This window comes from Podarcis liolepis, assembly GCF_965112155.1.
Source record: "Podarcis liolepis genome assembly, chromosome: 8".
NCBI classification, from domain to species: Eukaryota; Metazoa; Chordata; class Lepidosauria; order Squamata; family Lacertidae; genus Podarcis; species Podarcis liolepis.
Window position 1 is genome coordinate 83,508,110 of NC_139560.1, and position 25,053 is coordinate 83,533,162.

Here is a 25,053-nt window from a genome sequence, read left to right on the forward strand (position 1 = left end):
TTCTGGAGGAATAACATACTCAGTTGGGTGTGCAGGTGAGTCCATGGACCAATGGGGCCTGTTCACGGCTTCCGTTCTTTGCCCCACCCCCCAAAGAAATCACAAACCCAGATAGCATTACTGAATGTTTTTGAATGGCAAGTGCTCTGTCAACATTACAACCAGATCCATTCCAGAATTAAGCACCAAAGTGAATATTATTAAAATTAGAAACCGTATAGTATCACATCCTACATAGGACGTCTATTGCAAGACAGAAGGTCTTAATGTGAAAATAAGAGTTTCAGAAGTGAAGTCGGCAAAAGTGATAATCCTATTATTGTTCTCAGGTCTTTCCTTATTCATACCAATCATCCCATTTACTTCTGCTTCTCAGGCCTACAGGGGAAAAAATTAATTGTAGTCCTGGAAGTTTTTGCTCATTCTTATTGTGGCTTCGTATGCTTTCCTGAGGGATGCAGGTGGCGCTGTGGGTTCAACCACAGAGCCTAGGACAGAAGGTCAGCGGTTCGAATCCCTGCGACGGGGTGAGCTCCTGTTGCTCGCTCCCTGCTCCTGCCAACCTAGCAGTTCGAAAGCACATCAAAGTGCAAGTAGATAAATAGGTACCACTCCAGCGGGAAGGTAAATGGCGTTTCCATGCGCTGCTCTGGTTTGCCAGAAGCGGCTTAGTCATGCTGGCCACATGACCGGAAGCTGTACGCCGGCTCCCTCGGCCAATAAAGCGAGATGAGCGCCGCAACCCCAGAGTCGGCCACGACTGGACCTAATGGTCAGGGGTCCCTTTACCTTATGCTTTCCTGATGCTTGTAAAATTCTTGTACGACAACCTGTCTATGTTATTGTTACCTGTGCCTCAAAATAGTATGTTTAAAAGATGGAATATACTTGGCTCGATTCAATGTCATTCTTTTTTCAATCTATGCTCTGCCCATTTCACTTGTTTTTAGCTTAAGCAAATTTCTGCCAGTGTCAGAACTTTCCCCCAGTCCAAAGGCAACAGTGAGGGGAGGGAAGTATGTGATGCACATGATATGATGCTCAACCATTCCTCAAAAGTCTTGGTTTCCAGACCCTTGATCACCTTGTCTGCCCTCGTCTGCACAGGTTCCAGCTTGTCAATCTCCTCCTTCAACTGTGGTGCTCAGAACTGGTCACAGGATTCTGACCAAGGCAGAATAGAGTGGGACTATTACCAGTACTTCCCTTGGGACGCGGGTGGCGCTGTGGGTTAAACCACAGAGCCTAGGACTTGCCGATCAGAAGGTCAGCGGTTCGAATCCCTGCGATGGAGTGAGCTCCCGTTGCTCGGTCCCTGCTCCCGCCAACCTAGCAGTTCGAAAGCACACCAAAGTGCAAATAGATAAATAGGTACCGCTCTGGCGGGAAGGTAAACGCCGTTTCCGTGCACTGCTCTGGTTCGCCAGAAGCGGCTTAGTCATGCTGGCCACATGACCCGGAAGCTGTACGCCGGCTCCCTTGGCCAATAAAGCGAGATGAGCTCCGCAACTCCAGAGTCAGCCACGACTGGACCTAATCATCAGGGGTCCCTTTACCTTTATTACTTCCCTTGATCTGGACACTAGACTTCTGTTGATGCAGCCTAGAATATCCCTAGCTTTATTGCTGCTGCATCACACTGTGGACTCAGCTTATGGTCCACCAAGACCCTTAGATCCTTTTCACATGTACTGCTAGTAAGCCAGGTGCCCCCATCCTATATTTGTGCAGCTGTCTTCTTTACCTGCAGCACACCTGATGTCACATATGATCTTGTGGGGCAGGTGTGTGTGGCTTGGGTAAAATGGCCTCACAGGTCATATTAGGATCCCTGGTGGGCCTAATATGGCTCAAGGACCACAGGTTTTCAGTGTTTGACATAAATGCATGAGAGGGAATATTTTGGGGTATCAATAACTCAAAAATAACAGCAGATGTCAAAGGAAGGAGCTCAACCATGACCTAAAGGTCGCTTATGTTATTTTGAAACTTAAAAGAAAAACTTAAAACTTAAAAGAAAACTTCTTTTGCAGCGGGGCAGGAAAGATGCCGAATAAAATATTATTCAGAGAGCAGGCCTGAGATTTACAATAAAATGCATTGCTATATAATGTTTTCTTTGTTAATTCTGATTTATCACCCTGTCAAAAATCTATAAATATGGAGATGTTTATACAGACATCAGATTCAGTCCATCAGAGGCTCCTGGGCTTTTAGGTTAGGAAACTCATTATTGCTGTGTGTCTGTGGGACATGTCAGACATATCATTATGGGCAAAAGTTTAAGAAAACATTTGAAATATTATTTGCTTGTGACAATCAGTAAATTGTGGCTTCACCCACACTTATCTTGCTACTGTGTAAATATTGTTTGATGATGAAGATTTGCACTATATCTATATTCCACCTTCATTTCAAAAAATACATTTTCTGAAGTCTTTTTGATTGAAAACGTTTTGTTGGAGTAGCTCCTTTCAGAACACACAGCGCCTAGTTAATTGGTAAGTGTTTTCGAAATACCAGGAGTATGATAGTCTCCTAAGGGAGGTGGAAACATAACATTACAGTGAAGATAATTTGGTATAGTTTGGCATTACGTGCCTCCCCACACACACCATGCTGGGAAGCTACTGGGTAACAATTGCACCATTGTTGGGATTCTTAGTTCAATGATTAATCCATGCCCGTTTGCATATAAACAAGGTACTGGGATCACAGGGCGATTGTCTGAGCATTACAGGGAATGAAACTGTAAGCTATCCCTCATCATATCAGAAGTAATATACACTTTGTGTTTTATGTTCTCAGCAGGAAAACCTAGTTTCAGGTAATATTTTTTGACCATCTGGATTCATCTTGGATCCAGTATTTGCATAGCTATGTTCATTATTTTTCACAGTAAGAGGGCCACCCTTACTTGTTTCCATGAAAGGTTTGCCTCACAAAATTATCTTTATCATCTGCTAATCACCAGACAAAAGGAAGCAGGACTGGCCTTGGTTAAGAAAAGAACTATCAAAATAAAAAAATTCCTACCAGTAGCACCTTAAAGACCAACTAAGTTAGTTCTTGGTATGAGCTTTCGTGTGCATGCACACTTCTTCAGATACCTGTGTGCATGCACACGAAAGCTCATACCAAGAACTAACTTAGTTGGTCTTTAAGGTGCTACTGGAAGGAATTTTTTTATTTTGACTATGGCAGACCAACACGGCTACCTATCTGTAAAAAGAACTATCAGTTAAGGCTGATGGTTTAAGCAGCAGTCAGTAGTTCATCTTCAGGGATAAATAAAGAAAACTCTCCAATCTGCAGGCGCTTTCGTCCAGGAATGCATTTGCCATGTGGATGCAGTACCCAAAAGCGTTTTCGCAATTACCACTAAAAGTGCCTTTGAGACATTCATGTGACTCTGTTTTTATGTGTGAATATTCTGGAACAATACAACCTAGAATACATCTGAAGGCAGCTCTGTATAAGGAGATTTTTTAATGTTTACTGTTTTAATATGTTTTTATATATGTGGGAAGCCTTTCAGAGTTGCTGGGGCAACCCAGGAAGATGGATGGGGTACAAATATAACAACAACAACAACTATTATTATTATTATTATTATTATTATTATTATTATTATTATTATTATTATAATACTTTTTTGTAAATCAGCTTGTGATCTTCAGATGAAGGGTGGTAATACAAATAGAATAAATTAAAAGAAATAAAATAAACTGAGTAAAATGATTAAAAAGCTGGGAGCTGGGGATAAGAGGAAAAGAAAAGGATCTAGCTAAGTTGAATAAGTCTTCAGCAGACATCCATGGGAATGGAACAGGCTTGAAGCAGAGAAAAATTGAATAGCCTTCTAAGTATCCAAAAAGGGAAATAGTATGAGGATCTATGATGTGGTCAGTTATAAGAAATAAGCTTCCTGATTGGCATTGGCTCTGACAAAAGAGGTCGATTACTTTAATGGCAATGCTGGACAGAAGAGATATTAAATTCTAAATAACTCAAGTACTGGTGACCAAAGGTAGACATACTACCCAGAAGGAGCATGATGTGTCCCCCACCAGAGGTACTACCCCTTAACACCCCCACCCACCCCAGAGACATATAATTTATTTACTGCAGGAGGGGGCCTGATGGAGCTGTCCTCCTCCCTTGATGGGACGCAGGTGGTGCTGTAGTCTAAACCACTGGGCCTCTTGGGCTTGCCAGCTGGAAGGTCGGTGATTCGACAGGGTGAGCTCCCATTGCTCTGTCCCAGCTCCTGCCAACCTAGCAGTTCGAAAGCATGCCTGTGGAAGTAGATAAATAGGTACCGCTATGGCGGGAAGGTAAACGGTGTTTCCGTGTGCTCTGGCTTCTGTCACGGTGACCCGTTGCACCAGAAGCAGTTTACTAGTCCTGCTGGCCACATGACCCAGAAAGCTGTCTGTGGACAAACACCAACTTCCTCGGCCTGAAAGCGAGATGAGCGCCACAACCCCAGAGTTGCCTTTGACTGGGCTTAACATTCCAGGGGTCCTTTGCCTTTTACCTTTTATCCTCCTCCCTTGCTGATATCAGTGGTGGTTCTGGCTGTCTTGCCCTCCTTGAAAGCAAGCTCAAACCCAAGAGCAGATCAGGTGAAAATGTTGAGCACAAGGGAAAGCAGCACCAGTCACATAGTTTTTCCTTAAGACAGTGGCCTTGACAGCAGTTGGACTCCTCAATGTTTGTATTGGATGTAGGAGAGGTTCCAGGAACTCATTAAGCTTGCACTAATTTTGTGGCCCACGTGTAAGTTGAATCACATGTGTGTCAGCTGCAATGGGTGGAGATTTGGCTTAATCCACTGTAGCTTTCTCTGTAATTTTGCAGTGATACAGCGCTCGTTGCTAAAAGCCTAGGCCAGGCTTCCTCAACCTCGGCCCTCCAGATGTTTTTGGCCTACAACTCCCATGATCCCTAGCTAGCAGGACCAGTGGTCAGGGATGATGGGAATTGTAGTCTCAAAACATCTGGAGGGCCGAGGTTGAGGAAGCCTGGCCTAGGCAACCAATGTAGTGCTCTCCAGATGTTGTCAGCCTAGAGCTCACAGCATCCCTTTCCATTGGCTTTGCTGGCTGGAGCTGGCAGTCCAGCAACAGGAGTGTCCCACATGAGCTATGTGGCTCAGAGCAGTAGCAAAATAGGCACATAGCCTTCAGCTTGTGCAGAGTTCCAGGTGAACCGAGCTCCTTGGTACAGGGACTCACCAAAGAGCCGTCATAGCATGGAACAGCCCTAACTATCGTAGTTATAGTTACAGATGGGTAGCCGTGTTGGTCTGCCATAGTCAAAATAAAAAAATTCCTTCCTGTAGCACCTTAAAGACCAACTAAGTTAGTTCTTGGTATAAGCTTTCGTGTGCATGCACACTTCTTCAGATACACTGAAACAGAAGTTAGTTTAGTTGGTCTTTAAGGTGCTACAGGAAGGAATTTTTTTATCGTAGTTATGCTGTTCAGTGAGGATCAAATAACATCTTTCAGATGTGGCTGCCCTTAGACTCATAGACACTCAGTGTTTTCCAACAGATCAGAGCCTCTGAATTTCATTCTTCTAGATTGATACTTACGATGTGACAGTAACTGAAGACCTCGGGGAGATCCAGCTGATAAAAATTGAGAAACGGAAGTACTGGTTTCCTGACGACTGGTACTTGAAGTATGTCACCGTGAAAACACCCATGGGTGACTACTTAGAGTTTCCTTGTTACAGATGGATTACAGATGACAAAGAGGTGGTACTCCGAGACGGACGAGGTGAGTGCTTTGCAGTGTCCTTGACTAAGAGCACTAGGCAAAGCCAGAGAACTTCTTTACTCAGTTCCCTACTTGTTGTATTACTCCAAGGTATCCAGACAAGAGATACGACTCATCACCCCCAATATGTAAATCAGATTGTTCTGTTCAGTCTAAAACGGTTGCTAAGTAGCTCCTTTGCTATGATAGTCCACCAGATCACATGTAAGCACTTATGGAAAATAGTTTATCTCTGCTGTATTACATTTCTATCGGGCACAACTACAATAATATTATTTATTCTTTAACGATTGCTAATTAAAAAAACAAAGCAGTAGTTGAGAATGCACCACTACAGTGATATGGACTTTAAGCAGAATAACATTACATAAGCAAGATAGGAAACTTATCTCCATTTGGTTGCCTGAAGCTCCAGGAACCAACAACAGAGCCAAGTGGCTAGCACACAACACCCAACCAGTCAGGGCTTACATCAAAGCTCAAATTTATATGCTTCAGACCCTTGGTGGTTGAGTGCCTCCAGGCCTGATATCTAAATCTTCCACCCTGTCCCAGAAGTCATTATTGGGATGGTGTGGTGTGTGTGGGTGTGTGTGTGTTACATCACCTGCCACATCCTGGTGACACTTATATCTGAAACACAAACAGTAAATCAAGACAATAAAGCAAAGCAAAAACCCAACAAGTATGGAGAAATAATTGGACAAACCAACTGGACTTCCAGAAGGTGATCAAGCAGAAGGTGATCAAGCAGAGGCTTGACAACCATATGTCAGGAGTGCTCTGATGGTGTTTCCTGCTTGGCAGGGGGTTGGACTCGATGGCCCTTGTGGTCTCTTCCAACTCTATGATTCTATGATTCCTCCTTCAGCTGTCTCCACTCCTCACCGGTGGTGGCCCTTGACAAATGAAGCCCAAAGAAATGTGACCATTGGCTGAAAAAGCTTGCCTACCCCAGCCCTGAAGATTAAGAGTTTGAGACAGGAAGGAACATGTAGAGGAAGAATAGGCAGAGAGGAACGTGAACATGGCGAATTGCAAATATGAGACAGCTTGAAGTTCGTAATGACTTCAAATAATCAGCTGCATTCTTGGCCTTTAGCTTATTAGTACGAAGGAGAGAACTGTGCTTGTCCTTTGTACAAAGCTGTTGGTGCATTTTTCAGTCTGCGCATCTTTTCATCACCTTCCACAGCCAAGCTTTCTGCGGATGACAAGACTCAAGTCCTTAAGCATCACAGACGCAAAGAGCTGGAGGATCGTCAGAAGATGTATCGGTCAGTTTCCTAAAACTTCCTATTTAGCGCTATAATTTTTCTATAGTACCCTGAAGTTGTGATCAAGGAGACCTAGCTTTAATTTTACTATATAATGAAACACCAATGCCTACAAGCTGTGGCTCTCAAACGTCTCTCAGACAATGCTTGGACAATGCTTGCATATTTTATAGAGACTTAGAGCCACACACAGCCATCACTTCTGGAACTGCTACATAAAGTACAAGGGCATTCTGCACGTTCCATATATGCTGAGTTCGTTAGGCAAGCGTTAGTTTCTACTAGTCGGCTGTGAAGTCCAATCCCAGCAATAATACAGCAATTTATCAACACATAGATTGTCTGAAATTTTTCCGCAAACTCTGGACTCTTGCGGTAACGGGGGGAAAGTTCTCTGATTAAAAATGAATCAAATTCATATGAGTTTCAATTACATCAGTTTTCTGATCTAGGTCAAAGTAAAGTTTCGTCTTCTGCACTAGTGAGATAGTGAAAACGTAGTATACTCACGACCCAAGAAACGTTGATTAGTTGCAGAGCCGGAAAGGGGGGCATTCATATATCTTCTTCTTTTTAAATCAGAGAATAGAGTGCAATTAAAAGCCTTTTGCGTATTACATATACTGTATTTTTCGCTCCATAAGACACACCAGACCATAAGACGCACCTAGTTTTTGGAGGAGGAAAACAAGAAAAAAAAAATTCTGAGTCTCAGAAGCCAGAATAGCAAGAGGGATCGCTGCACAGCGAAAGCAGCAATCCCTCTTGCTGTTCTGGCTTCTGGGATAGCTGCGCAGCCTGCATTCGCTCCATAAGACGCACACACATTTCCCCTTACTTTTTAGGAGGGAATAAGTGAGTCTTATAGAGCAAAAAATACGGTATGCAGGGACTACAAATTATGACTGGCTTTGGTAGCAAAAGATACATCTAGGCATGCTCAGGTACCCAGAGGCACTATTCCACACCCAAAGATAGCTTGCCCAGTTCATAACCACCACCACCACCACCCCAGTTGTTGACTAAGGTATATGCAGGAAACAACTAAAAGTTGTGTGATCATTTCTGGCTACCTGGTGGGCAATAGCAGATGGGAGAGGAGTCGCCACTGTCCTTGCTGCCGAATGGATTGGATGGAAGAAGGAACCGTGGCCAGGTTGTGTTTCCTGTCCCAGCTTGCCCTCAAATGGAGAAGCTGCCTTCTGAGTTATTTTCATTTTTAACCAGGTGGGCAGAATGGCACCCAGGCTTTCCCCTGAACATAGATGCCAAATCTCACAAGGAATTGCCTCGAAACATCCAGTTTGACAGCGAGAAAGGAGTCGACTTTGTTTTGAATTATACTAAAGCGTGAGTATTATGGTGGCTCTCATTATTTGGTAGCGATTTTCTGGATTGGTCTGGGATAATGGGGGAAAGGACAAAATTGATTAAAGTACAATTTAAACATATATTTTAATCACGTAACACTTTAAATGATGATGCAAAACAGCACATGATTCCATTTTGAACGTAAAATTTCAGTAATCAGAACAATGGTAACAAACATAATACTTATGACTATACTTCATAAATGTTACCTTTACAGTACAACCCAAATAATCACTAAAATGATACTAACACTAACAACATATTCTAATTTTATCTACCCAGCCCCTGTCTTCTCACAGTCTAGCTAAATTTGTAAAATTAGCCAGTTCTAATATAGTCTAAGTTTTTTAAAAAATCTTTTGTATGGAGGCTTTGCCTGTCTGTCCAGCTACTGTCTCAATTATTGCTGTATTTATTTATTTAAAAGCATTAAAAAAACACATAATGTTCTTCAAAGATGTCTTGTTCACTTCTTTATGATGGCATTGTTGAGTTTGGATCCCAATCCACAAATCTTTTCATTTAGCAGTAAGTTGCATGCGCAGGACTACATGCAAGGGTGAACTGAAAGTAGAGTTGTGTGGAAATGACTCCTTAAAGTTCTCCACTTTGTTAATGGGTAGAGAAATTGGTGGCCGTTTCACCAAATTTCTCCAAGGGGAGTAGCAGTTCTCCAACAGTTTCTCAGTGGTGGGGCTCACAGCACTGGCAATGCTATTAATACAGTTTTTCCTAAGGTTTGTTGTTGCTGTTGCTGTTGCTGCTGCAGTGCCAGCTGTGTTTGCATCCAATCCAATTAGCTTAGTACAGTCATAGACGGTGTTTGCCATTTTTTAAATCCTCCATGATGCCCTGGACTTGGTGTTCCAGAGAATCGTGATGGAGAAATAGCAGCTACCATTAAAAATGGTGGATAATGTTCAGCAAAAAAAATTGCAACTCAACCTTGTTTTTCTTGGAGGATTAGAAAAAGAAAAATCTTAGATATATACTCAGTAAAATGTCTCCTGAGAAATTTTGGTGCAGTTCTTTGGAAGGTAACACAAGATGATTTAGAAGTGGTGCCAATGTCCAATATGTTTTAAAACACTGGTACCATTTTGCTTGTGAGATTTAGTTCCTAGATTTATTCCCCTTCATTTAATCCACGTCCTTCATTTCTGAACATTTCATACAGAAGTAAAGAAGTTATGGGAAAAGTGAAATGTGCAAGGAGAGAAATGAAACAAAAAAGATTACAGCCAATGACCTCACAGAATTTTTTGTTTTTTTAGGATGGAAAATCTCTATGTTAATCGTTTCATGCACATGTTCCAATCTTCCTGGAGTGACTTTGCAGATTTTGAGAAGATCTTTGTCAGAATAAGCAATACAATTTCTGGTAAGATTGATTGCAGTTGTTGACACTAGCATCAGAAGATGAATTAATTTTTATGTTGCTGACCAAAATTTTAGTTTGGACGCCATTTAGTAATTTTTCAGCTAAAAACCTTTGGGATATGAGTTAGGCCAATAATTATTGGAATTTATGTACCCAGCGGTTGCACAAGTCGAAGGGCACTCAAGAAACTAAAGGTAAGTAATGTAAATTTATTAATTTAATTACAGCATCCACTTATACTGTACTCTAATAATGGTACACTAAAGGCAATGTGTGTTAGGAGGTAAACCCTGTAAACATGTATCTCAGGAGCCAAATCATGGAGTAATAAGCCTGTAGAAACCGAGTTTTCATTTTCACCATAGCAGGGAAGCCTTGAGAGGCCACGGTAAACCAATAAGCTTTTGGAAAAGAGGTATAAAACAGGACACCCGCCCCTAATAGTTTTGCACAGTAGAGACCTAGCTAGTGGGGAAAGTCGAGTTAGAATCAGAAAAGTCTACTTAGCTTTCACCTCAAAGTCAGTGTAACTTTTAGTTTTTAGGGGAGGAAAGAGCAGCAAACCGAGCAAAATAAGGAAGTATTTGCTGAAAGCTTCAGTTTTTCGTGCAGTTTTCAAAACCAGAGTGCAAATGGCAGCTTAAAACTGTGGGGTAACTTGCCCTTATCTTGATTTAAGAACAAAGCAGGCATGACTTAAGGTTGTTAAGAGCACCTTGAAAGTGAAAGGATAGTCTTCCATCCAAGTCTTAGCCAGGGGTGAAATTGCCAATGTCAATTTCTCTCACTTTTTCATCTTTGCAACCTTAAACTCAGTTCTGAACACTTCTGCATCGCTTGAATGCACCTTCTTGTACACATTACTTGGTTGGAGAGCTGGACTACAATATTCCGAGACATGTGGATTTTCTGAAGGAAGGCTACATGTTGGCTCTCCTATTGTTTTGCAAAATGCAAATTAGGTAGGGTCAGCTGTCCCGAATCAAATTTCTCCTCCATCCTTACTTTCAGCTCTGCATAAGCCCACTTCTCAACTACTGTATTTTTCGCTCCATAAGACACACTTTTTCCCTCCTAAAAAGTAAGGGGAAATGTGTGTGCGTCTTATGGAGCAAATGCAGGCAGGAGGCTCCTGAGCAGAACCTCCTGTCTGCATTCACATCTGGGATGCATACACGCTCTGCTCAGCGCTCCCTTGTAAGGGCTCCCTTTTGTCCTTCATCCCGCTTTGCTGGGAAGCCAGCAGAACAAGAGGTGTTGCGCAGCTATCGCTCTTGCTCTGCTGGCTTCTCAGCAAAGTGGGAGGAGGGAGGGAAGGGTTTAAAGCAAGAAAAGTGAGAGCCGCTTACATGCTCTGACAGAATATTTTTTTCTTGCTTTCCCCCTCTAAAAACTAGGTGCGTCTTATGGTCAGGTGTGTTTTATGGAGCGAAAAATACGGTAGTCAGTTTCAAAAAGCTTTTAAAGGCAGTCCTAGAGGGCTTCAACTGCCCCATAACCTCTGCATCATTCCCACTTAATCACCACCCAGTATCCACTCCCTTGACCAGGCATAGGCAAACTCGCCCCTCCAGATGTTTTGGGACTTCAATTCCCATCATCCCTGACCACTGGTCCTGTTAGCTAGGGATGATGGGAGCTGTAGTCCCAAAACATCTGGAGGGCCAGGTTTGCCTATGCCTGCCCTTGACCATAAGTAGGCAAACAAGGCTTGGGGCCTGGATGCGGCCCAATCGCCTTCTCAATCCAGCCCACGAATGGTCTGGGAATCAGCATGTTTTTACATGAGTGGAATGTGTGCTTTCATTTAAAATGCATCTCTGGGGTATTTGTGGGGCATAGGAATTCGTTCATTCCCCCCCCCCCCAAAAAATAGTCCAGCCCCCCCACAAGGTCTGAAGGACAGTGGACCGGCCCCCTGCTGAAAAAGTTTGCTGACCCCTGCCCTTGACAAACATCCCCATTCTCACAGCACTAAATGGACCTCAGTCCATCTGCCATGCCATTCCTGCTCACTGGAATTTGGCAAGCTCAATAGTTTGACTTCTTGTTCTACTTGGTTTCATCATCGGACTTCCGGGTTGGCGCCATCGCCGAATGGCGGACTCCCTCCGAGCTCCGGAGGGAGTCTGCTCGGCAGGGGTTGGGTCCTACCGCGCCGGCGACGCGGGGACCCTCAAAAACCACGGGCACGGAGCCCGTGGACATGGTTGACTCGGCGGGCACCGTTAGCGCCCCCCCGACCTGTGAGATCTCCAGGCTGACAATAGACAGACTGATGGACATGGGGAATCGAAACCGGGGGAAGGGGGGGGGAGATTTGGAATCCTAAGGGTGTGCAACTATTTTTTGAATCTTTTCATATCTTTTACTTTGATTGGACGTGTTTATTAAAAAAGGGAATTCGTGGAAGGAAATTGGGGTGGACCTTGGGGGAAAATTTTTCTTTTAATGATGAGGGATGGTGGAATGGGAAAGTGGCTATATAACTAAATTGAATAGTGGGTTAAACAAATTAAGTTTTAAATTGGGAGTAAGAGCTTGTGGAACCAAATTAATGAAAGGGGAATACAAATTGGGAGGGGGATGGGGGAGTCCTGGAAAGATGTTAATGAAAGTAAGGCCTTAACTGTAAAGGTGTATTTTTTCTTTTTCCTTTGCTTTTTTTTTGTGTTTTGGAAACTTTAATAAATATGATTTTTTTTAAAAAAAAAACTTGGTTTCATCATCGACTAGACAGGGCTATATATGTAGAACAATTTAGCAAAGGAGCCCATTATGTGTATGTATGCTTTTTATGTAACAATATTTTGATATCCAGTAATCTCAGTCTCTCCCAGTGCCTTTAATGAAGATTGCATGTGTGCTGGTCATATCATGCTGTTAAATAAATTTACCCTGAGCCTCATTTTCAGGCTCTGCCTTCCTTTTCTGTTTGGTTTTTTATTTTATTTTTTGTTTTACTTGATATAGTTTAATATAGAATAGTTATTATTTTTTGGAAGGAGTTCTGCTAAAAATAGTCTTTGGGTTTCGTTCTCTTTTTTTCTCCTGTTAGAGTACGTGATGCAGCATTGGCAAGAAGATTTTATGTTTGGATACCAGTTCCTGAACGGGTGCAATCCTGTCTTGATCCAAAAGTGCACAGAGTTACCAAAGAAATTTCCCGTGACTACGGAAATGGTAGAATGCAGTTTGGAGAGAAATCTGACTCTGGAAGAGGAAATAAAGGTATAAAAATAAAATGGATTTACCGTATTTTTCGCCCCATAAGACGCACTTTTTCCCCTCCAAAAATGAAGGGGAAATCGGGGTGCGTCTTATGGGGCGAATGCCTGCAAGCCTCGCGCGCCCGGCAGGAGGTCCCACCGGGTGCGCGAGGCTTGGGGCGGCAGCCTGTCGCCCGAAGCACGGGGAGCCCTCGGGAGGGCTCCCCCTGCTTCGGGTGAGTGTCTGCAAGCCTCGCGCACCCGGCAGGAGGTCCCACCGGGTGCGCGAGGCTTGGGGCGGCAGCGGACTGCTTGTGCGCACCTAGAAGCTTGGGGCGCGCTGAGCTCAGCACGCCCCAAGCTCCTGGTATAGCGCAGCGATCCGCTAGCCCTGGGAGAGCCCCGCGGCTCTCCCAAGGCTAGCGGACTGCTTGCGCGCACCTAGAAGCTTGGGGCGCGCTGAGCTCAGCACACTCCAAGCTCCTGGTGTAGCGCAGCGATCCGCTAGCCCTGGGAGAGCCCCGCGGCTCTCCCAGGGCTAGCGGACTGCTTGCCGGCACGCAGAAGCTTGGGGCGCGCTGACCTCAGCTTGCCCCAAGCTTCTGGATTAGCGCAGGGGTCCTCTAGCCCTGGGAGAGGCGCCCAGCTCTCCCACGCTAGCGGAGACCTTGCCGGCACGCAGAAGTTTGGGGCGCGCTGAGCTCCGCACGCCCCAAGCTCCTGGTGTAGCGCAGCGCACCTGGGGGGGAAATAAATTTTTTTCCCTTTATTTCCCCCCCCAAAATCTAGGTGCGTCTTATGGGCCGGTGCGTCTTATGGGGCGAAAAATACGGTATTTCATTGTTATAGTACTTGTCATTTTAAAAGCTTTTCAGGAAATGTATAGAAGCAGATTGCATTCTTTGGGAAAGGAGTGCTTTGTCATCCAAGCAGAAGATTTGCAGTTTGAACACTGAGTTGAAATTCAGTGAATCAATTTGTATGTAAAGTACGTAATTTGAAGGCAACATTCAGGTCAGGATAGGGAATGCCTACTATACAGTATTATGGGGTGCACTTTTTAATGCTGAACATTTTGATGAAATTATAATACTTCTTCCTTGGCTCCATGAGGAATGATGGTCCTGTGAGCCACCGGGAGCAAGTTATCCTTCCTCCGATGATCACATAAATAAAAAGATTACTAACCCTATTAACACATTGTTATATTATATTTCTTTTAAAGCGATAACATCTGCCCACCCCCATTGTCTGACTTGTCTTTAAGACAGGAAGCTTCTTGAGGGCAGACACCTGTTTCTTTTTGTAAAACTCTGTGAGATGCATGCCTGGTCTGAGACATCTAACAGGCTTTGGAGGCAAGATCTGCTGGAATCAAAAGCTTAGGATACAGTGGGTCTCCATCAGCATTAAGTCCCTGACGCTGGCTCAGCCAAAGATAATTTGCTCATCCTGGTTCCACTGAGGCTCAGCCAGTCTTGGCTTCTGGGACGTCAACAAGGCCAGTGTTAATGCCCCAAAAGGGATGTCCTGCAGGGAGACTTAGGCTGGATCTCAACCCTGTTCAGCTCAGCCGTATGACCTAGTAACCCAGTGTAGAACACTCTTTTAAAGGCTTGTTTTGCTTCTGCCTTGATTCAGGAGAACAACAGCAGCTGTCCCGCTGCTGTACAGTTTTTGGATCTGGTGTAACTTTACCATAGCTGTCAACCGTCCCTTATTTGGTGGGAAAGTCCCTTATCCCAGCGCTGTGTCCCGCTGCTGTCCCTTATTGATGATGTCCCTTAAATTTCCCGGGTTTCAAAGGAAGCAGCTCCTCTCCCTCTCTCCCTGCCGGCCAGGGAGGAGGGAGGCTCCAATTGTATTGCTTGGCTGCATTGCTCACCCAATAAGGAGTCTAAGAATGACTGGGGGGTGGAGCTTGCATGCCTTGTGCCGATCCAATCGGCCGCGTTGCCTGGGGACTCGCCTTTGCTCAGCACTTCCCAGCGGAGAGGTGACGGTGGTTTTCCTTGCTGCGTCCCCTTTGCCGGGTTGCTGCGCTGTGGGAACCACCGCTTGAGGCTTCGTTTGGCTGTGGCTGGGCTTTCTGCCTTTGGCTTGGAGGGGCTCAGAAGCTGAACATACCTGTGCTCGGAAAATCCCTTATTTTGGCTACTGATCCCTTATTTTCGAGGCTGCTGGTCCCTTATTTTCAAATCTGTAAGTTGACAGCTATGAACTTTACTCTGACATAACCTGTTTGCTTTAAGCCAGTTTCTTGGGCATAGGATTGCTACCCTAAGAATTTAGTACATTCTCAGGGACGAAAATTTGATGCTCCTAAAAAGAGGCTTAAAGGACACACATGACAACACATTTATGCTACGTAAGTTGCAACACTGTGATGTTATGTTGGTCACAAGTAATGTTGCATGTAAAGCATATTTCAGTTAATATCTCGCCACGTTTTCTTCATGCTAAGAACCTCACAAGACAGGGATGTAGCTAAAACATAGATTTTTCTTTTCATTTGTTGTGGGGAGAGTATGTATTTTTGTGACTAATGTAACACAAGCAGCATACGTTATGCTGCCTTTAAGCTCATTTGATTTTCATAAAATTTATTGCCATTTCACCAAATGAGAAAGTAAAGCTATCAATAACCTATTCTCCTGGGGGTGGGGGTAGAGAAATTCTGAGTCGTCTTCTATGTCACACTTCTGGTTGTTTACTCCAATTTCAAAATAACGTTGCCATATGAAACTCTTGAAAATTATATTTAGAATGATATAGAACATGTTAGCGATGTCCAAAAATGAAAGCTGAGTCTGTAGGTTGGCATTTTCATGGAATAACCCATTTACCAAAGTAAACAGGTGTGCATGTTTTCTTTCATTTTTCCTACAGCAAGGGAATATTTTCATAGTGGATTATGAACTTCTGGATGCTGTTGAAGGCAATAAGACTGACCCCTGCACTGTGCAATATCTGTCTGCTCCAGTCTGCTTATTATATAAGAATTTAGAGAAGAAGATTGTCCCTATTGCAATCCAGGTAATCTATATTTTACCCACTAAAATAATAATCTTTCATTATTGAAAGAATTGTTAACTATTTTGTTACACTCCCCAGATAAAACAAGCTCCTGAGCCAGGGAATCCTATTTTCCTGCCATCAGATGCAAAGTATGACTGGTTATTGGCCAAAATTTGGGTACGTTCTTCGGATTTCCACATCCATCAGACTGTTACTCACCTCCTTCGGACTCACTTAATTTCTGAAGTGTTTGGAGTAGCCATGTTCCGGCAACTGCCTTCCGTCCATCCTCTCTTTAAGGTGGGTTAATTGGGTGCTAGGAAGGTGTGCATATCAGAGATGATTGTTTTGTTTTCTGCAAGACCTGCAATTTTCTGTTAAATGTATTGTTAATAAAAGTAATATTTGGAATTGTACAGACGAGAGAGCCCCTGTATATTTAAGGCAGATAAGGCAAACAGCATTCTATCATTATAAGACTGGAATATATATATATATATATATATATATATATATATATATATATATATATATTCAAGATAATTTGTCCCAGCTCTATGAAATGTGGCAAGAAAAAATTGCCTCTTCTGAACTGTAAAATGGCTCATTTTAAAAATATTCCACTAAGAAAAAGCTAAGATAACACAGTTAAACAGTCTTCTTAAGTAATACACCCAGGAACCTCACCAAAATGCTGGAGAGGGTGCACCTCCACAGGCACATACCTCCACATGTGGTGGGAGTGTCCCAAAACCCAACTATTCTGGACAACAGCCATACAAGAAATATGTAAAATAACTAAGCAAGTAATAGACATCACCCCAGAATTGGCCCTACTAAACATCTTCCAAGACAACAATGCCCGTTTACACCACAAAGAACTCATAACCCACCTGCTCTCAGCAGCCAGAAACACCATAACCAGACACTGGAGAGACCTGTCAGGAGTAAGCATGGACCAGTGGTACCAAATAGTATGGGAAACAGCCCTACTAGAAAAATTAACTAATAAACTGAAACTGACACGGGGACAAACAGAAGAAGACATCTTCACCCCGGTATGGCTCCCCTTTATCACATACACAGCCCAACAGGACAGTGACAATAATCCACCAACAGCATACAAATCAATATGGCTAACCTGATCCAAAACACCCACCCACCTCACCCACACACGAAAACAAAGATCACCACAGCCAATCACAAGCAAACAATCACACCCTAGGCCAACCCCAACCTCTCTCACCACCAAAGGAACACAAGTGAACAACACAAGCAACGCTGACACCAAACTCTACATACATTAAACATAATAGAAACACCGTCACCCGACCCCACCCCCATCCATCTTCCCTCTCTCCACCGCCCTTCTTTTTTCTTTTCTTCTCCCCCTAATGCCTCAACAAATGAAATGGATTTGTAAAAATGTTACATGGGGGAAAAAAAAACGAGGCACTACACTTCTGTAAAACAAGAAAATCCTGAATAATATATATATATTTTTAAAAAACAAAAAACAGTCTTCTTAAGTTTTAAAAAAACCTGGCCATTTTAATTTTCTTTGAGCCATTTTAATTTGACCAGTATTAGATAAAAAAGCACACAAATAAATAAATAGTGTCTTCAAGTGGCAAATTGTCTACAGTGATTTGTGCCTGAAGCTGGAAGTAACGTGCAGGATGAAGATGGATTAATGGTTCATACCTTGTTAAAGAGTGCGCCCTGAGGTGCCCTTGGACAACAACACTATGTATAATTGGTCTGAATTATATGCATCTGTAAGCCTTCTCTAAACTGCCCAAATTGACAAATCAATATCTTTGTATTATTTTGCTGGAGAACCCTACTTAACCTTCAATTCTGGTGCAGTGCAGTCCAACATGTTTGAACATTACCTACATGTTTGAACGCCTTTTGGCAGTACAGTGGTACCTTGGGTTAAGTACTTAATTCGTTCCGGAGGTCCGTTCTTAACCTGAAACTGCTCTTATTCTGAAGCACCACTTTAGCTAATGGGGCCTCCTGCTGCTGCTGCGCCGCCGGAGCACAATTTCTGTTCTCATCCTGAAGCAAAGTTCTTAACATGAAGCACTATTTCTGGGTTAGCGGAGTCTGCAACCTGAAGCGTATGTAACCCGAGGTACCACTGTATAAGGTGCATGTTTCTCATACTGTAGATCTGATATCTAGCAGCATCTATCAATTTGTAAAGGACTATGCTTTGAAATTGTCTTCAGTTCATACACATAATTTATATTAAAGCTATAGTTCCTTATTTAAAAGCAAGTTGTTTTGGGAGCCCATCATATTCCATTGTTAACACTGCAGGAATATTTCATTCTTATCTACTTTCTCTTCTGGTTTACAGCTCCTGGTATCCCATGTGCGGTTTACAATAGCCATCAACACTAAAGCCCGAGAACAGCTTATCTGTGAATATGGCCTTTTTGACAAGGTGAGAGAGCCTCGATTTCATAAGTTTGTACCTCTAGGAAGTGGCTTTCACATAGTTCTTTCAATGACTTTTCTCCATAAAATAAATAAAATTAAATTAAAAAAATTAAAGAATTCCTTCCAGTAGCACCTTAGAGACCAAGTAAGTTTGTTCTTGGTATGAGCTTTCGTGTGCATGCACACTTCTTCAGATACACTGAAACAGAAGTCACCAGACCCTTATATATAGTGAGAGAGTGGGGAGGGGTATCACTCAGGAGGGGGTGGGAATGGGTGATTGACTGATAGGTGTGGTAAACCTGTTGACTGTTAACAACTGCAATTGGTCTTACAGGAAAAAGCAAGAGATGAGGCGGCTTTATCATGTATAATGAGATAAGATAAAGCTATTTTTAGCCATCTCACCCCTTCCTTTTTCCTGTAAGATCAATATTTTATTCAACAGTAAGCTCCACTATATTCCGTGGATTTTACTCTGAAATACAGTACAAGTTGTAAAGGGGCTTCTTATCAGTAAAGAGATGCCCATGTTGAAGCAGATATGAACAGCTAAAATAGCAAGGCTGAATAGCAAGGCCAGACAACATGCAGCTGACACAATGCTGGCAGAAGAGAAAACACAGAACTCAAAATAGAGGCTTGGAATTATTACAAAGCTAGAGCAGACTGTAAAATAATCAAGTAAACCCAAGCCAAGGCACCAAAGAGAAAAACCCACAAGGTCGGACCTAAAGAAACCCCCCTCACAAGCCCTCTAACCATAGCTGTCAGCCTTCCCTTTCTTTGCGGGAAATTCCCTTATTCCAGTGCCGTTTCCCGCTGCTTCCTGCTGCTATCCCAGATTGTTAGATATCCCGTAGACTGTCCCCGGGACAGGTGAGGCTGCTGATCCCTTATTTTCAAACTGAATGTTGACAGCTATGCCTCAAACGGCCATGCCTTTTACATGAAGGAAACTCTCCGCAAAGTAATTTTATTTGTACTCAAGCTAATTGCATACTTTCCAGTCTCCAGTTACTGTAACACTTGGCTTCTTTAAAACAAGCGAGCATATACCATTACGAATACTGATTTGCAGTTAAGCAGTTAATCTGTAGAGTGAGATTTTATGCTGGTTCTATTTAGGACTAGCATGACTGACTTAGGTTCATGAATTTAAGTGGGTCTACTCTGAGTAGGTCTAGCATGTGCAATTTGATTTATCTGCCGCGGTCCCCGCTAATTGATTTGCGACTCCAATTAGCGATTTATGGCCGCCCGGCACACTTCCTCTTGTGCAGCTCTCAGTTACGTCTCAGCAGAGTTTCGCACAGCGGTGTAAACTGTCACGTAGTTTTGGCTTCCAGACAAACACACACAGAGTCCAGGTTTGTCTATTTACAGCTTTTATTCCAACATTTCTCAGGAATTTCCAGGACTATTTGCAGCCATGACAAAACTGCATCCTTTCCCCACGAAGCACAGAGTGGGACTGGCTAGCTCTTCCCAAACTCCTCCCAGGTTCGAAAACTGACGTCAGAATGGTGTGGCATCATGGGAAGAACTTAACTCGTTAAGTTCCAGCCTCAACACCCCCCCTTGCTGCACCTTCTGACAAGACCCTTTTGAGTTCAACACCTTCCCCTTTGCCTTGTGCTTCTTCCCGGCATCTTTCCCAGGCACCTGTTGAACCCTTTCAACATTCCCAGAATCACACTGTGCGAATTTTGCCCACGCACTTGTCGCTTGGTACCTTTCAGGTGGAATGCCCTTTGTTGTGCGACTAGACCTTCTGGGCATAAACTCAGATGTTACCTCTGACTCACTGCCACCAGGAACTGTGTCCTCAGCATCACGGGATTCCCCCTCTGACTTAAAGCGTTTTCGAATCCTCTCCATTACACTCACAGGAGAACTAGGCTCACTCTTGGCCTCTCTTTTCACAACCTGTGGAGAAACTACAGATACCTCCTCCTGTTCCTCCTGTTCCTGACTTTGGTCAGTTACCTGATCATCATCATCAGACTCAGCTTCTTCTTCCTCCCCCTCAGAATCTTCCTGTTCTGAGTCAGAGAGACACTCTGAGAGAACATCACGCTTGACAGCAGTCTTTGACTTTTTATCCTGCTCATAGAACTCAGCGTACTTGCTGATCAGTAACTTACTCTGATCACCTGATGGAAACGCAAACCTCCATGCACTCGCTGTTGGCTCATACCCACAGAAAATCATTTTCCGGAACTTGGATCCATCTGGCCCCTGCAAAGCAGCAGGTACTGACACAGATGCATGTGATCCGAACATACGCAAAAAATGAATCTGGGGTTTCCTGCCATGCAACAACCTAAACGGTGTGTCACCTACCATTGAATTGTAGGTCCGATTCCAGGTGAAGCTTACATACTTGATTGCCTCCAGCCAAAACCTTGGAGGTAACCCAGAATCTTTCAGCAACACCTGTGCAGTTTTAACCAGAGCCTGACACTTCAGCCCTGCCACCCCCCACTGATTGGGTGAAGTCACTGTGTGACGTATCCCTTTCTTGCGAAAGAACTTCTGCAAAGCAGAACCTGTAAACTCAGCTCCTCTGTCACTTGTGACAGCTTGTACTTTGGTGGAAAACCTTATTTCTACCTCCTCAATCCAATGTTTGATCAGCTGTGCTGCATCATCCTTGGATTTGAGACCGTGTGTCCAGGAATTCTGTGTAAAATCTTCCTGCATCGTAAGCAGATACCTTGACCCTCCCAGACTTGGTTCCTTCACAGGACCCCACAAATCTATGTGAATTTGTTCAAAAGGTTTTGTTGTTATCCTCTCTACTTTCGGATAACTGCATCCTTTTACCTTTGCCAGTTTGCAAGTTTCACAACTTACAGCATGTCCACATTCTGAGATCTTACAACCTTTGGAAACTTCAGGTAGCACCTGTAGTTGTTCCAAACAACCATGAGCTGTTCGTGTATGCCAAGTATGGACACATGAATCATGATTGGGAATTGTAGCACGCAGTGCTTGTGCTTTCTCAACCTTCCCATCACCCTCCAGAGGCGTTTTAAGAATGAAGAGATCATTCTGCCCCTTTTTAACCTTGGCAAGCATCCTCCCTCCTTTGGAGATTGTGCACACATCATCCTGAAAACAAACCGTAAATCCCATTTTCAGTAAATAAGGCACAGATAAAAGACAGTGGTGCATCCCAGGAACAGTACAACACTCCAACGTTTCCTGTAAAATAGGCATAAAGAGATTTGTAACGTTAGTCACATATTTTTTCTGTCCATTTGCAAACAGTACAGTCTTCCCAACCGGAATTGCCTTGCAATTCCACCTCTCAACAGCAGGTGTCTCTGGAATCAAATTGCAGTTAGCTGCAGAGTCAATAACAAAATTTAGCTCTGTGCTTGTGTCACAGCTGTCTTCAGACAAAGCCAGACTAGCTGTTATCTGATACGTCTCCTCACGTTGTTTTCCACGTCCTTCTCTTGCGTTCCCACGCTGGCCTCCTCTCCCAGACTGGTTCCCATGGAAACCCGACTGATTTCCATGATAGGTGTCCTTGAAGCCTTCCTGTCCAGCTGCCCTCACTTTCTGTGGGCAGTCTCTTTTGAGATGACTGTGGGATCCACACACGTAGCACCGACGAGTGGAAAAAGCCTGAACAAAGCTCTCATCTGGCCTGGCCCCCCCCTTTTTCCCGGTGGAGCTCCCTGCGCCAGACTTGCTCTCCCTGAGGCGCCTCTCCTGTTCGTCAGCCAAGCGTCCTGTGACGTACGCCAGAGTCAGATCCTGCGGATTCATAGACTCCAAAGTTAGACATAAATTGTCATAGCTTTTGTCCAGAGAGCTTAGCAAAATATAAACCTTCAACTCATCTGTAAAGTTCACCTGCAACAGCCGCAGTTCATTAAACACAGAGAGCATCTCTGTAACATGCTGTCTTATGTCCCCACCTGGACGCAGCTTCATCTCAAACAAACGCCTGGTGGTGTGGATTTTAGCACCAGCTGTGGTCCTGTGGTGCACTCTTTCAAGAGCAGCATAAGCGTCATGCGCAGTGTCCAAACCCTCCACATGGGGCAACTCTGAACCCTCCAAACTGAGCACTATAGCTCCCAGGGCTTTCTGGTTTCTCCTCTGCGAAGCATGCGCATCTGCAATTGCTGCAGCTGCAGCTCCGGCGGCTGGTTGAGGCAGTGGAGGCCTTAAGACCGCGTCCCACAGACCCTTAGCTACCAGCCAGGCCTTCAGCTTTCTGCTCCATTCCGCCCAATTTTGGCCGTTTAACTTTTCGAAAGGCACGGAGAATGAATCATGGCCGTCCGCTATCTCCTTCCGTTCTCCCAAGGGGGCCCCAAGCTGTACTTACAAAAACACCAGCTCCTCTGGCTTCTCTCCCTGGAGAAACGATACCTTGCTGCTCTCAGCTCTCAGCAACACAGGCAAATCTCTGCGTTTTTCAGCTTGCTTGCTTGCTTGCTTCCGCCTCCTACCGTGCCTCCTGCTCGAAACCGCAGATCAAAGCTCCGGCAGTATCTCCCGTGACAGTTTTACGATCGATGATTTAGGTTACCCATAACCTGTGCAATTTGATTTATCTGCCGCGGTCCCCGCTAATTGATTTGCGACTCCAATTAGCGATTTATGGCCGCCCGGCACACTTCCTCTTGCGCAGCTCTCAGTTACGTCTCAGCAGAGTTTCGCACAGCGGTGTAAACTGTCACGTAGTTTTGGCTTCCAGACAAACACACACAGAGTCCAGGTTTGTCTATTTACAGCTTTTATTCCAACATTTCTCAGGAATTTCCAGGACTATTTGCAGCCATGACAAAACTGCATCCTTTCCCCACGAAGCACAGAGTGGGACTGGCTAGCTCTTCCCAAACTCCTCCCAGGTTCGAAAACTGACGTCAGAATGGTGTGGCATCATGGGAAGAACTTAACTCGTTAAGTTCCAGCCTCAACATAGCATTGGATATAACCTATTCCAGTGTCTTTCATATTATGTTTACCATACACTTAGCTGGCAGGTTTCTTATTCTATAAAAGGAACAATAAATACAATTTTTACACAATGACTATGTAAAGGAAAGCACACATCCTTATTTCTTGCCTGGCCTGACAAGGTTGTATGCATTCTTTGGGGGACTTGGAAGTGGTCAACGGCCATGCCTTGGGCATGTGTGTCCGTCAAGGAGGTTTACAATGGCACTAATCCCACTCCATGTGGATCCATGTGCACTATATCACGGCTGCGTGATGCAGATATCAAAACTTCACTCCAGTGTGGCCTAGGCCCTCATCTCCAAATCCCCTTGTACAGTAAGATCCTCCCCATTGTTAAGAAAACTCATATTTAAGGCTATGGAACACAGGAGCCAACTCTTAGGGGCCAAGGTCCTTTTGCCCCCCCCAATAAAAGATTTGAGGGGGCTGCCCCCTCCCCAAGTTGATGGGTATTGCCATTCAAATGGTGTGTGTGTGCAATATCATGTGATCAATTACCTGTCCCCACATGTTTTATTCAAGTTGGCCCCTCTTCTATGGAGCCTCCATTCCTTAATTCTCTCTTCCACTTGTTTTGGGCGCCAAAGGCCAATGCCACCGGAGGAGGAGGGCTTGCGCAGATACTCCAGCGAGCGATGAAGCACCTCACCTACAGTTCCCTGTGCTTCCCTGAAGAAATCAAGGCAAGAGGCATGGAAAGCACGGAGGACATTCCATACTACTTTTATCGGGATGACGGTCTCAAAGTGTGGGAGGCCATAAAGAGGTAGGAGATGGTCGGAAATAAATTTTATTTTGTCATGCTGAGAACCAGGAAATCTAACGGAGACCTTGGAAGTGTGAATCTACCTATTGCATGTTCCTTTTAACAATGGTCCACACGAGGTGCTTTTTGAAGGAGCTGAGAATCGTCACATGGCCACTAGGTCATAGTGAATCCATTTTGTTTTGCTCTGTGACAGATGACTCATATTATTGGCAGGGGACCAGTATTGGGGATGGTCCTGTTAGCCACCATTTTAGAAGGGTCTAATAGGCATGGCTCTGCCACCTACCTCTACAAAGTCTTCCCTATAACCCTTGAGTTGAATTTCTCAACATTTCTTTGTTTGCTCATATCGTTTATCCAGATCGACTCATACTATATTTCTAGGAGTATCTGTCTGGACCTAGCTGCCTGCCTAGTCGGGTCCTCCCTTAAAGAGGGCATGTGTTGCGGTGAGACCTGGCAACCAAACCCTGTGTTGTGGGTGGGTTCAACTGAATAACCACAACTCCCAATTGGTAGGTCCCTTGATGCTGGGTTTAATCAGGCCAATGGGACGCAAGCTAAATGGATCAAATGACCTATATTTACCCATGCACGTGACACAGAGCTTCCTCTTTCGGTGCGTGCATCGGAACACCCGCCCACCTCTCCCTACTTTTAGGGCTTTGTGCTTGGACCTTACTATGCCGTCGTGTGTCGTCTGTCATTGGGACAGGGGCACGGCAGGAATTTTCCCCACTTGGCTGATTGGCTGGCGCCATTTGGGTTTCACCTGCTGTGTAGCAAATCATCACAACTT

General features: G+C 44.2%; 1 protein-coding gene across 1 annotated transcript in view; it reads left to right on the forward strand.

The window, feature by feature from the left end:
- The window catches only part of ALOX5 (arachidonate 5-lipoxygenase), a 43,626-nt gene that overhangs the window by 5,365 nt on the left and 13,208 nt on the right, over positions 1-25,053 (forward strand). The window contains exons 2-10 of the mRNA XM_083519341.1: positions 5,591-5,789; positions 6,985-7,066; positions 8,294-8,416; positions 9,712-9,818; positions 12,877-13,049; positions 15,917-16,063; positions 16,142-16,345; positions 18,414-18,500; positions 24,073-24,251. Of these exons, the coding sequence (XP_083375467.1) occupies positions 5,591-5,789; positions 6,985-7,066; positions 8,294-8,416; positions 9,712-9,818; positions 12,877-13,049; positions 15,917-16,063; positions 16,142-16,345; positions 18,414-18,500; positions 24,073-24,251 (1,301 nt within the window). The remainder of the gene's footprint in view (positions 1-5,590; positions 5,790-6,984; positions 7,067-8,293; positions 8,417-9,711; positions 9,819-12,876; positions 13,050-15,916; positions 16,064-16,141; positions 16,346-18,413; positions 18,501-24,072; positions 24,252-25,053) is intronic.